This window comes from Oncorhynchus kisutch, linkage group LG6 (assembly GCF_002021735.2).
Source record: "Oncorhynchus kisutch isolate 150728-3 linkage group LG6, Okis_V2, whole genome shotgun sequence".
In the NCBI taxonomy this organism is placed as follows: Eukaryota; Metazoa; Chordata; class Actinopteri; order Salmoniformes; family Salmonidae; genus Oncorhynchus; species Oncorhynchus kisutch.
This window is the reverse complement of record NC_034179.2, coordinates 18,371,420-18,385,608: the sequence shown is the minus strand read 5'-3', so window position 1 is coordinate 18,385,608 and position 14,189 is coordinate 18,371,420. Positions and strand designations below refer to the sequence as shown.

At 44.0% G+C, this 14,189-nt stretch overlaps 1 protein-coding gene across 1 annotated transcript in view; it reads left to right on the top strand.

Annotated features, from left to right (window-relative positions):
• The window catches only part of LOC109882561 (hypermethylated in cancer 2 protein-like), a 26,343-nt gene extending 12,154 nt beyond the window's left edge, over nucleotides 1–14,189 (top strand). Inside the window, exons 2-3 of the mRNA XM_020474659.2 lie at nucleotides 11,085–11,326; nucleotides 11,568–14,189. Coding sequence (XP_020330248.1) covers nucleotides 11,108–11,326; nucleotides 11,568–12,923 — 1,575 coding nt within the window. The 5' untranslated portion in view covers nucleotides 11,085–11,107 and the 3' untranslated portion in view covers nucleotides 12,924–14,189. The remainder of the gene's footprint in view (nucleotides 1–11,084; nucleotides 11,327–11,567) is intronic.

Genomic DNA, 14,189 nt, shown 5'->3' with positions numbered 1-14,189 from the left:
AACTATGTCTTCCGTCTGTCTTCTGAAAACAAGCGATGTAACGTGGAGATATGGCCGTGTGTGACCCCTAACGCTAAAGAAGGTGTAGTAATTTAACCTTTTAAAAATATATCTATATTGTTATCAAAGATGCGTTCCTTATGTTTCCAGAAACGTACAGCAAGCGATGTGTGTTTGTTTAGATTAGCGTTGGGGCTCTTAACAAAACTCCCCCGATCAGAAGATGCTATTGCCAATAGGCGCTAAAACAGTTTGCATCTATGAATGGGGTAGCCTACTCCATACTGGCAGCCTGTCTCATTTCAGGTATCTGGGATTAATGCAATCCAACCCCCCTCCCTTCTCACTGAAAGGAAGGAAGGAACGGAACATGACATTAACATGAACCACGGCGAACCGGTACACCAGTTTCTGGTTAGAATAAACTCTGTCAACATTAACACAGAGGACGTTTGACGATCAGAGGCTTATTTTGAAAAATGTCAAGAATGTCTTGCTCACAATGCCTTGCTCACTTCTTCAAATATCTCTACCTCTCTAAAGTCTTGTGCGTGTATGTGGACAGTTCCAGCCCAGCACTTAAACTTTGACCCTGCTGCTATCTTGGACCGGGTCTCTCTGCAAAATAGATTTTTATCTCAATGAGACTAACCGGGGTAAATAAAGGTTAGGTTAAATCGATTGGGTGGGTACTGATTAGGATTAGACCCCTGTTAGCTGTCCAGGACCAGGCTGGATGACCTCCGGCCTAAACATACCTCCAGTAGAGGGATTCAATACGAAGCAAGGACAAAAAAAGACCATGATTTTGGGTATTTTCACAAGAAGAGTCCTTTTGTAGGAAGGATTGTTAACATACAGTATATTTTACATTTGTTTTTAAAAGCATAATTGACAAATACTCAAAGTTGGCATATTTATGACATTTTGGCCTTAGCAAGATAGTGAACCGAGGGTTGTGAGGTGAGAGAGGATAGTAAATAAACAGTGTTCATCAATTAATTAAGGTAAATATGTCATTTTCTCAGATCGTCACGTTTTTTGATTTAAGTTGTCATGTGTGGTTGTGTTCAAGAGGTTGCACTATGTTGCACTATGTTTTTTGAAGAAATACCAGAAACGCCTAACAAATGGCTTGTATGCCCAGAGGGCTTAGCCAAATTCCAGAACTAGTATTACCAGCTTGGCAACCACCTCTATACTTGCACTAATTCTAGCCTGTGGATTGCTGGCTTCGGTTTGTTTTTCACAGCTTTGGAATAAGATGAATAACTTTCAACAAACTAAGAATATTAACTGAGATCTGGATGTATGCAGTGGTGCAAAAAGTACCTAATTGTCATACTTGAGTAAAAGTAAATGCTATACATCAAATTCCTTATATTAAGCAATTCAGACAGTATGATTACATTTTTTTAGACAGACATTGGACACTCCAAGAACTTCCAAACTCAGTATTTGTGTTTAGTGAGTCCGCCAGATCAATGGGAGTAGGGATGACAAAGCGTTATATTGATAGGTGAGTGAATTGGACCATAATTTTGTCCTGCCTGAGCATTTAAAATGTAACGAGTACTATTTGGTGTCAGGGAAAATGTAAGGGAGTAAAAAGTATATCTTTTCTTTAGGAATATAGTGGAGTAAAAGTACAAGTAAAAAACATAAATAGTAATGTACAGAAACCCCCAAAAACGACTTAAGTAGTACTTTACAGTATTTTTACTTAAGTACTTTATAACACTGGATGTATGTACATGTACCAGCACCCCCCTGTATATATTGTTATTTTTTACAGCTGGTCTTTAATTACTTGTTACTTTATTTCTTATCCATATTTTTTTTTTAAACTGAACTGTTGGTTAGTGGCTCATAAGTAAGCATTTCACTGTAAGGTCTACACCTGTTGTATCCGGCGCACGTGACTAATCAAATTTGATTTGATGTAGGGCTGGCCCTCCAAATACACCTCCGCTGTTTTCAATCAGGATCTCAGCGATCACTGTCTCATTGCCTGTATCCACGGTCAAACGACCACCCCTCCTCTCTGTGAAACGCTCCCTAAAACACTTCTGCGAGCAGGCCTTTCTAATCGATCTGGCCCGGGTATCCTGGAAGGATCTTGATTTCATCCCATCAGTCGAGGATGCCTGGTCATTCTTTAAAAGTAATTTCCTCACCATCTTAGATAAGCATGCCCCGTTCAAAAAATGCTGAATCTAATTGTTGATCCCTGTTTTAGATCATGGTGGAGCAACACTGGTTTGGAATGCTTGTAGGATGATGGTCACAGCATTGAATTTAAATGTTTCTCCAGTATGTGAGAAACGTTGGGCTTTTGCAACATAGCAACCAGTAGCATTGATTTAACTTTTTGCTGTGTAGGTTTGACCAAAATCTAGCAGAATTTCTACAAAATAGTGTGTATATATATATATATATATATATATATATATATATATCTCTGAAATAAAAAATTATTGTTCTGGAATTTGTAGATTTGGTTATTTATTTATTTTCTGACCGCTGCCACTATCTCTTAGATTGTTTTCTGCTGTTAAATTTCTATGAATGATTTCTACCCATTGGTTCCTGAAGAATATATAACAAAGCTTCACGATTGTTTACATCCGCTAGTACAACTTTCTTACCCTATCATGGCCCAGAATAGGCCTGAGGTTATTTTACTCAAATTTGTATGTTTTATTGCCATTTCAGTTTTACACAAACAATGTGTAGCAATATGTTTAAAAACCTTGGCGTCAAATCAATGTTATTATGTACAGCCAGTCTCTGCTTTTTTAGCTTGGTCTATAAGTTTTAGTGGTTACATTTCCTTAGCCACATCCCTCAGCTTTATACCAGGTGATAAGACTACTGTTTGGCTGAAACACAAACTCGGGATTGTGGCTGTAAAAACTTACTGGCCTTTTTTGGTTGAACTGGATGAATACAAACTTGGACGGAACAAAGTTGCCATAATATGAAGCAAATGGACTTTAAAAATGTCTTCCATCAGAAGGTAGTAAGAGCCAGACAACTACACTCCTCTTGGCATGCATCTAACAAACTCCTTCTGTTAGGAGGTAACATGTGACATGGGCTATCCTTGGGGTGCCCTTTTCCAGAACACCGGGAGTAACCTGGCTCAACAATGGGGATGTTATTTTTCATGTCCCGCTCCACGTTCAGCCCACCTGGTGAGTGGAAAGGATGTTTATTTTATTCCTAGAAAACAGTTAATTTAAGTTAATGAGCATTAAGGAGTGTCAATTGGACTGGCTCAGATTATCAGTATTCCCTAGGTCTTACTAGAGGGCCAAACTGCGTCCTGTAGTGGACCTAATGCCTAAAGCCCAGCTAGATTACCAGATCATGTGATTTACTGGCAGTGATCTCTGCCAGGAAGACCAGATGAAACACTGGACAGCCAAATGGAACACGGGCTAACAGAACATAGGATATTACAGAGAACAGGTTAGAACCCACAGGCTAGGACTGAACGCTAGAACAGTTACAGAACACTGGGTAGAACAGAACAGACAAGAACAGTTACAGAACACTGGGTAGAACAGAACAGACAAGAACAGGAACAGAACAGTTACAGAACACTGGGTAGAACGGAACAGTTACAGAACACTGGGTAGAACAGAACAGACTAGAACAGTTACAGAACACTGGGTAGAACAGAACAGTTACAGAACACTGGGTAGAACGGAACAGTTACAGAACACTGGGTAGAACAGAACAGTTACAGAACACTGGGTAGAACAGAACAGTTACAGAACACTGGGTAGAACGGAACAGTTACAGAACACTGGGTAGAACGGAACAGTTACAGAACACTGGGTAGAACGGAACAGTTACAGAACACTGGGTAGAACGGAACAGTTACAGAACACTGGGTAGAACGGAACAGTTACAGAACACTGGGTAGAACGGAACAGTTACAGAACACTGGGTAGAACGGAACAGTTACAGAACACTGGGTAGAACGGAACAGTTACAGAACACTGGGTAGAACGGAACAGTTACAGAACACTGGGTAGAACGGAACAGTTACAGAACACTGGGTAGAACGGAACAGTTACAGAACACTGGGTAGAACGGAACAGTTACAGAACACTGGGTAGAACGGAACAGTTACAGAACACTGGGTAGAACGGAACAGTTACAGAACACTGGGTAGAACGGAACAGTTACAGAACACTGGGTAGAACGGAACAGTTACAGAACACTGGGTAGAACGGAACAGTTACAGAACACTGGGTAGAACGGAACAGTTACAGAACACTGGGTAGAACGGAACAGTTACAGAACACTGGGTAGAACGGAACAGTTACAGAACACTGGGTAGAACGGAACAGTTACAGAACACTGGGTAGAACGGAACAGTTACAGAACACTGGGTAGAACGGAACAGTTACAGAACACTGGGTAGAACGGAACAGTTACAGAACACTGGGTAGAACGGAACAGTTACAGAACACTGGGTAGAACGGAACAGTTACAGAACACTGGGTAGAACGGAACAGTTACAGAACACTGGGTAGAACAGAACAGTTACAGAACACTGGGTAGAACGGAACAGTTACAGAACACTGGGTAGAACAGAACAGTTACAGAACACTGGGTAGAACAGAACAGTTACAGAACACTGGGTAGAACGGAACAGACTAGAACAGTTACAGAACACTGGGTAGAACAGAACAGACTAGAACAGTTACAGAACACTGGGTAGAACAGAACAGACTAGAACAGTTACAGAACACTGGGTAGAACAGAACAGACTAGAACAGTTACAGAACACTGGGTAGAACAGAACAGTTACAGAACACTGGGTAGAACGGAACAGTTACAGAACACTGGGTAGAACGGAACAGTTACAGAACACTGGGTAGAACGGAACAGTTACAGAACACTGGGTAGAACGGAACAGTTACAGAACACTGGGTAGAACGGAACAGTTACAGAACACTGGGTAGAACGGAACAGTTACAGAACACTGGGTAGAACGGAACAGTTACAGAACACTGGGTAGAACGGAACAGTTACAGAACACTGGGTAGAACGGAACAGTTACAGAACACTGGGTAGAACGGAACAGTTACAGAACACTGGGTAGAACAGAACAGTTACAGAACACTGGGTAGAACAGAACAGTTACAGAACACTGGGTAGAACGGAACAGACTAGAACAGTTACAGAACACTGGGTAGAACAGAACAGACTAGAACAGTTACAGAACACTGGGTAGAACAGAACAGACTAGAACAGTTACAGAACACTGGGTAGAACAGAACAGTTACAGAACACTGGGTAGAACGGAACAGTTACAGAACACTGGGTAGAACGGAACAGTTACAGAACACTGGGTAGAACGGAACAGTTACAGAACACTGGGTAGAACAGAACAGTTACAGAACACTGGGTAGAACAGAACAGTTACAGAACACTGGGTAGAACGGAACAGACTAGAACAGTTACAGAACACTGGGTAGAACAGAACAGACTAGAACAGTTACAGAACACTGGGTAGAACAGAACAGACTAGAACAGTTACAGAACACTGGGTAGAACAGAACAGTTACAGAACACTGGGTAGAACGGAACAGACTAGAACAGTTACAGAACACTGGGTAGAACAGAACAGACTAGAACAGTTACAGAACACTGGGTAGAACAGAACAGTTACAGAACACTGGGTAGAACGGAACAGACTAGAACAGTTACAGAACACTGGGTAGAACGGAACAGACTAGAACAGTTACAGAACACTGGGTAGAACGGAACAGACTAGAACAGTTACAGAACACTGGGTAGAACAGAACAGACTAGAACAGTTACAGAACACTGGGTAGAACAGAACAGTTACAGAACACTGGGTAGAACAGAACAGACTAGAACAGTTACAGAACACTGGGTAGAACAGAACAGTTACAGAACACTGGGTAGAACAGAACAGACTAGAACAGTTACAGAACACTGGGTAGAACAGAACAGACTAGAACAGTTACAGAACACTGGGTAGAACAGAACAGTTACAGAACACTGGGTAGAACGGAACAGACTAGAACAGTTACAGAACACTGGGTAGAACAGAACCGTTACAGAACACTGGGTAGAACAGAACAGTTACAGAACACTGGGTAGAACAGAACAGACTAGAACAGTTACAGAACACTGGATAGAACAGAACACTGGGTAGAACAGAACAGACTAGAACAGTTACAGAACACAGGCTAGAACAGACTAGAACAGTTTTAGAACACAAGATGGAACAGTACAGGCAACCTATATTGAAATTATTTATAAACAGGAGTGTTTATCAGATTCTAGCAAGGTTAACTCATTGATCCTGTAGGCCAGACATCCTCTCCAGACCAGACCACCTGGTTATATGGCCTGCTCTCTGTTCTCTCTTCCCTCCAGATGCCTTGGTTACGGCCTGTTCTGTCCAGCCTGCCTTCCTGGTTATGGTTTGATTATAAACTGTAAGTCTATGGTTCTCTCATCTTAAGCGATGAGGTGATTTTTGAGCAGGCAGGGTAGTAGGGGGACAGAACGGGGCTGTAGGCTCATAAATGGACCCTCAGCATCTTATCACCCTCAGTGTGTTGTGCAGTCGTTAGATGGATTACCCAAACAACTTTTGTTTCAGTGTGTATTTTTGGGGGAGGGAGCGTGTGTTTTGTGATACTGTATTGATGGCAAGACTGATGAGATGCGTTGTTATCAGTAGTACTATTTCAAATTTTGTACCATCCTGTTTTTAAATTACCCAAGGGTCCCGTGCAGCTCAGTTGGTAGAGCATGGTACTTGCAACGACAAGGTTTGTGGATTGCCTGCTAAATGACTCAAATGTAAATGCTACTCGTACAGATGTAGGGCAGCAGATTGGAGGAGGGAGATATGGAAGATTAGAACTAGAGAGTAGTTCGGTTTTAAGTTTTGCTGAAGCTCAGTACTGTAAATAGAACTATTGTTAATTGCTCCAATCAAGTTGTTTACATAAAAATCTTTATCTAAAGCAGGTGTTTGAATACCAATACCTGGCATATGATAATGGTTGTAGGCTTATGTTAACAGTAAGCCTAGTTACCAACACTGATTATACACTGAGTGTACAAAACATCGTCACCTGCTCTTTCCATGACAGACTGATAATAACACAGGAAATAAAAATGGTCTATATACATTGTGTGCAAAAGGCATGAGGAGGTAGGCGAATAATTACAATTTTGCAGATCAAATCAAATCAAAATCAAATCAAATCGTATTTGTCACATACACATGGTTAGCAGATGTTAATGCGAATGTAGCGAAATGCTTGTGCTTCTAGTTCCGACAATGCAGTAATAACCAACAAGTAATCTAACTAACAATTCCAAAACTACTGTCTTATACACACAAGTGTAGGGGGATAAAGAATATGTACATAAAGATATATGAATGAGTGATGGTACAGAGCGGCATAGGCAAGATACAGTAGATGGTATCGAGTACAGTATATACATATGAGATGAGTATGTAAACAAAGTGGCATAGTTAGTGGCTAGTGATACATGTATTACATAAAGATGCAGTAGATGATATAGAGTACAATATATACATATGAGATGAATAATGTAGGGTATGTAAACATTATATTAGGCAGCATTGTTTAAAGTGGCTAGTGATATAACTCGCATTAACATCTGCTAACCATGTGTATGTGACAAATAAAATTTGATTTGATCATTTCCCATCAATTCCCATTATTAAAGTGGCTAGAGTTGAGTCAGTGTGTTGGCAGCAGCCAACAGTAGCCAACAGCCAACCAGGCTGTTTAACAGTCTGATGGCCTTGAGATAGAAGCTGTTTTTCAGTCTCTCGGTCCCAGCTTTGATGCACCTGTACTGACCTCGCCTTCTGGATGATAGCGGGGTGAACAGGCAGTGGCTCGGGTGGTTGTTGTCCTTGATGATCTTTATGGCCTTCCTGTAACATCGGGTGGTGTAGGTGTCCTGGAGGGCAGGTAGTTTGCCCCCGGTGATGCGTTGTGCAGACCTCACTACCCTCTGGAGAGCCTTACGGTTGTGGGCGGAGCAGTTGCCGTACCAGGCGGTGATACAGCCTGCCAGGATGCTCTCGATTGTGCATCTGTAGAAGTTTGTGAGTGCTTTTGGTGACAAGCCGAATTTCTTCAGCCTCCTGAGGTTGAAGAGGCGCTGCTGCGCCTTCTTCACGATGCTGTCCGTGTGGGTGGACCAATTCAGTTTGTCTGTGATGTGTATGCCGAGGAACTTAAAACTTGCTACCCTCTCCACTACTGTTCCATCGATGTGGATAGGGGGGTGTTCCCTCTGCTGTTTCCTGAAGTCCACAATCATCTCCTAAATGATCAGATTGTCATGTGCAGGAAGATATACTGGTGTGCAAAAGAGCAGAAAAGTAAATATATAAAAACAGTATGGGGATGAGGTAGGTAAATTGGGTGGGCTATATACCGATGGACTATGTACAGCTGCAGCGATCGGTTAGCTGCTCAGATAGCAGATGTTTAAAGTTGGTGAGGGAGATAAAAGTCTCCAATTTCAGTGATTTTTGCAATTCATTCCAGTCACAAGCAGCAGAGAACTGGAAGGAAAGGCAGACAAATGAGGTGTTGGCTTTAGGGATGATCAGTAAGATACACCTGCTGGAGTGCGTGCTACGGGTGGGTGTTGCCATCGTGACCAGTGAACTGAGATAAGACGGAGCTTTACCTAGCATGGACTTGTAGATGACCTGGAGCCAGTGGGTCTGGCGATGAATATGTAGCGAGGGCCAGCCGACTAGAGCATACAGGTCGCAGTGGTGGGTGGTATGAGGTGCTTTAGTAAAAAAACGGATGGCACTGTGATAAACTGCATCCAGTTTGCTGAGTAGAGTATTGGAAGCTATTTTGTAGATGACATCGTCGAGGATCGGTAGGATAGTCAGTTTTACTAGGGTAAGTTTGGCGGCGTGAGTGAAGGAGGCTTTGTTGCGGAATAGAAAGCCGACTCTAGATTTGATTTTAGATTGGAGATGTTTGATATGAGTCTGGAAGGAGTGTTTACAGTCTAGCCAGACACCTAGGTACATATAGATGTCCACATATTCTAGGTCGGAACCATCCAGAGTGGTGATGCTAGTCGGGCGTGCGGTTGCAGGCAGCGAACGGTTGAAAAGCATGCATTTGGTTTTACGAGCGTTTAAAAGCAGTTGGAGGCCACGGAAGGAGTGTTGTATGGCATTGAAGCTCGTTTGGAGGTTAGATAGCACAGTGTCCAAGGAAGGGCCAGAAGTATACAGAATGGTGTCGTCTGCGTAGAGCTGGATCAGGGAATCGCCCGCAGCAAGAGCAACATCATTGATATATACAGAGAAAAGTGTCGGCCCGAGAATTGAACCCTGTGGCACCACCATAGAGACTGCCAGAGGACCGGACAACATGCCCTCCGATTTGACACACTGAACTCTGTCTGCAAAGTAGTTGGTGAACCAGACAAGGCAGTCATTAGAAAAACCGAGGCTACTGAGTCTGCCGATAAGAATATGGTGATTGACAGAGTTGAAAGCCTTGGCCAGGTCGATGAAGACGGCTGCACAGTACTGTCTTTTATGTGTGTCATTCAAAGGGTGAATGGGCATGACAAAATATTTTAGTGCCTTTGAACTGGGTATGGTAGTAGGTGCCAGGCGCACCGGTTTGTGCCAAGGACTGCAACGCTGCTGGGGTTTTCACGCTCAACAGAATCCTGTGTCTATCAAGAACGGTCCACCGCCCAAAGGACATCCAGCCAACTTGAGAAGCATTGGAGTCAACATGGGCCAGCTTTTCAAACACCTTCTAGAGTCCATGCCCCGACGAATTGAGCATTTCTGATGGCAAAAGGGGGCGGTGAGGTCCTACACTTTTTTTTTTTTGTACACTCAGTCTCGATCGCCAATCTGTGAGTATTTGTGTTCTGCTTTTAAGAAGACCGCTTTAAGAAGACCCTGTTTTCCCCTGATACCGCACCAGTGTAGGGCAGCCTATGATTTTCTGCTGGGATCTGTATTCTGGCGATGTTACTGACTGGCTAAACTAATTGTTTAACCCGGTAAATGAAGTCTGATAGGCTGCGTTGGGGCAGTAGGTAGCCTAGTGGTTAGAGCATTGGACTAGTAACCGAAAGGTTGCAAGATTGAATCTCCGAGCTGACAAGGTAAATATCTGTCATTCTGCCCCTGAACAAGGCAGTTAACCCACTGTTCCTAGGCCGTCATTGAAAATAAGAATTTGTAGCCCAATTATGATGTTTTTTCCTCTAATGGGTCTTTTGACCAATCACATTAGATCTTTTTCAGAGCTGATCTGATTGGTCAAAATAAAAAATATATATCAGAATTGGGCTGCCTGTGTGAACGCAGCGTAACTTGTTTCTTTTTCGAAAGCAGTTAACAATTTTCCATTATCAAAGCCCACCTGAATTCTCACTTCACATTCTGTCAGGGTGGGTGTATATAGATATGAGCGTTAGCGATGCAGTCCTTTACCCATTTAATGAGTTCCATTTATGGCTGATCAGGAGCACATAGTCTCTACTGGGTTAGCTGACAGTACTGTAGAGCTGGGTTACAGTGTTTGTGTGCTGTGATAATGAATAGAACCATTTCATGGTTACTTTCTCTGGTTCCTCAGAATCTATTGCTACCAGAGAAGCTACAATGGGCTAAGAATAAATGGTAGAGCAGCAAAAAAAACAATTGAGGTTATTTTTACCAGGTTTTTGATATTTGTTGGTATTCGTTAGTGGGTTGGTGGTTAGTTTATCGCGTTGGTTATCTTTCTTCCTCCTGCCTGTATGTTGTTGAGGCCCATCTTTGAGGAAAACAGTGTGATGGTTTCAGGGTGAGCAGAGAGGTGTAATGTATTGGCCATACTTGGGCAACTTTTTACATTTACTTCTTTAGGCATCCTGGGCATTGCAAGAATTTCAGGAGCACGTTTGGACCTGCAGGAGTTTAAATTAGTCTCAGAACATTAGTGGTGGGATTTCTTTGAGTTCTCAGAACTGAACTCTCCCTCTCTCCCCAGGTGTGTAAACCATAGTGTGTGTGATGGAACAGCAGAATCATTCAAAGCAGCTGCTACTGCAGCTGAACCAGCAGCGAGCCAAAGGATACCTGTGTGATGTCATCATCGTGGTGGAGAACGCGCTGTTCCGCGCCCACAAGAACGTCCTGGCGGCTAGCAGCGTCTACTTCAAGTCGCTGGTCCCTCACGACAACCTCATCAACCTGGACACAGAGATGGTCAGCCCCTCAATTTTCAGACAGGTGGGTCACTTAACGGGCAGTGTCTCACTGACCACAGTCACATATACAGACATATTTGTATGGGACTCTGTCATTCATGTAATTTAGTAGCCACGGACAGTACACATTAATCAACGTTTTAGTTTCCACATCAATGCTGTGAAGCCTAGCAGTTTTATCTGCATTCTGATATCAACTTGCTGTGAAACAAATTGCTCATTGGGACAATATAAAGATTACTCTCTACCCCCCTTTCCTCTAGGTGTTGGACTTCATCTATACAGGTTGTCTGTCCAGTTCTGACTCCGTCAGTGACCACAGTATCTCGTCTCTCCTGATCGCCGCCTCCTACCTCCAGCTGACTGAACTGGCTGCTCTCTGTCGCAGGAAGCTCAAACACAACGGTCAGACCCCCTCCAGCTCCAACAAGATGACCCCCTCCTCTTCCACCTCCCCAACCCCAAATGGACACACCCCTGGCCCACTCTGCCTCTCCTCCACCCCCCTCCACAACCACCAGCACCATAACAACCACTCAGGGTCCAAGAAGGGGAGCCAGAGGAACCAGAGACCGAGCCAGGAGGGAAGGCTGAGAGAGGATCTGTCCGAGAAGGTGTTTATTTCAGGCTCGCGCTGTGCCTCCCTCAGCCCCTCTGGAGAAGGTAGGAGTAATGGGCTGGGACTGGACCTGTCCAAAAGGAGTCCGTCAGAGAGCACTGCCACAGAGGAGGTGTCCCCCAGCAGTCTGCTCCAGAGCTCTTCCCCCCACTCCTCCTCTCTCTCACCCACTCCCACTCCTCCCACAACGTCTAGTGCTAAGCCAGAGCCTCCAAAGACCTCCACAGATCTCCAGCCCAGAGCCCCTCGCAAGAGGCCCCGAGGTGAGAAAGTGACCCCAGAGCTGGAGGATGGAGAGGTGGATGGAGAGGAGAATGGTCGAGATCAGAGTGAGGGGAGCGGGCACAGTGGAAGAGGAGGAGGAGGAGGAAGAAAAGGGAGGAGAAATGGAAACACCAACTACATCTACCGTCAGCCCCAGCCAGGGTTTGAGCCAGGTGTGGGGGACAACCTGTACGTCTGCATCCCCTGTGGGAAAGGCTTCCCCAGCTCAGAACAGCTCAATGCCCATGTCGACACACACACCCACGACCAACTCTACCTGAAAGACGAGGAGGAGGAAGAGGAAGAGGAATGTGGTGGATACTTGAAGGACAAAGATCCGGACACATGCCCAGATGACTCTGCATCAAAGGGGATGAAGCCTGACCCTGAAGAACCTGGGCATCTCTGCACAGTCTGCAGTAAGAGCTGCAAGGACGCGACATCACTACGGCAACACGAGAAGAGCCATTGGCTGAACAGGCCATTCCCCTGTAACATCTGTGGCAAGCTGTTCACTCAGCGAGGCACCATGACGCGCCACATGAGGAGTCACCTGGGCCTCAAGCCCTTCGCCTGCGAGGAGTGTGGCATGCGCTTCACACGCCAGTACCGCCTCGCCGAGCACATGCGGGTCCATTCGGGGGAGAAGCCGTACGAGTGCCAGCTGTGTGGCGGAAAGTTCACCCAGCAACGCAACCTCCTTAGTCATATGAGGATGCACACCTCGCCCTCATAGAGGACACTTCACCATGGTTACTGCAGCTGAACCACAGCTACCTGGGTTCTATTAGGCTGTCTACCTCATCTTCAGATAACTATCTGGACCCTCTGTTACCCATAGTACCTCCTCACCCTTGTAAACACACCTGGCTTCTACCTCATTTTCAGCTAACCATCTGGAGCCTCGGTTACCCATAGTACCTCCTCACCCTTGTAAACACACCTGGCTTCTACCTCATTTTCAGCTAACCATCTGGAGCCTCGGTTACCCATAGTACCTCCTCACCCTTGTAAACACACACGGGTTCTACCTCAACTTCAGAAACACCTTGAAATGAATTACCTCACCTTTATAACCACTCACCCCGAGTAACTTTACCAATATTGTCAACCTCTTAACAACTATCACTTATACGCTCACCCTCGTAACAACTATCACCCATACCCTCAACTAGGGATTCATATTTTCACAAAAACCTACCAAGTTTTAATACGGGGAATAATTTATATTTATCCCAAGAGTCCCGGGAAATACCGCAAAAAAATTTGATGTGCCCATTCTCAGGCCTTTAAAACCAAGATATGTCACAATGCCTGGGTTCTCCCAAAATAAGATTGTCACTGTGCCACAATGCCGGCTTGGCTGCGCCACTGTAAAGGTTTCACAGCAAGTGAAACTGATATTTAGTAATGATAGAGTAACTTTGATCACCAATGACATTGTTGTGAATTGCGAAACAGGCCATTCATGAATTCCAAGCATTATCATGTTACTCAATTAATTTAGCCAAGGACTACTGCTGAAATATGCTATCTTGAGACAGAGCATGGTCAGGACCCACAGAGCGCACCCAGAGTAGGCTATAGTGTTGTCGAATCATACAAACTTTGTAACGGCAGTCAAACAAAAGTCAAATGACTAAAGTTGCTACGCTTGTTAACCTCCATCGAATGACAAAATATCTCCTATTTGGCAAAATGGAGTTGATGATTATACAGATAGCAGATCAGCTCATGAATAACTAGTAGTTGAAGAGGGGAAATTGTTTAAAGATCAATGTATCTTAACGGGGACCATACTCTCTACTCTCGTACTGTTTGTTCATCTCACATTCTGTACCGATCCTCTCATATGGTCAGAAATACGAAATAGCGCAGAGAAGCGGGGGAAATGTTCCAGGTATTTTGACATGCATTGTTTTATTTTTGATTTATTTAACCTTTATTTAATTAGGCAAGTCAGTTAAGAACAAATTCTTATTTACAATGACAGCCTACCCCG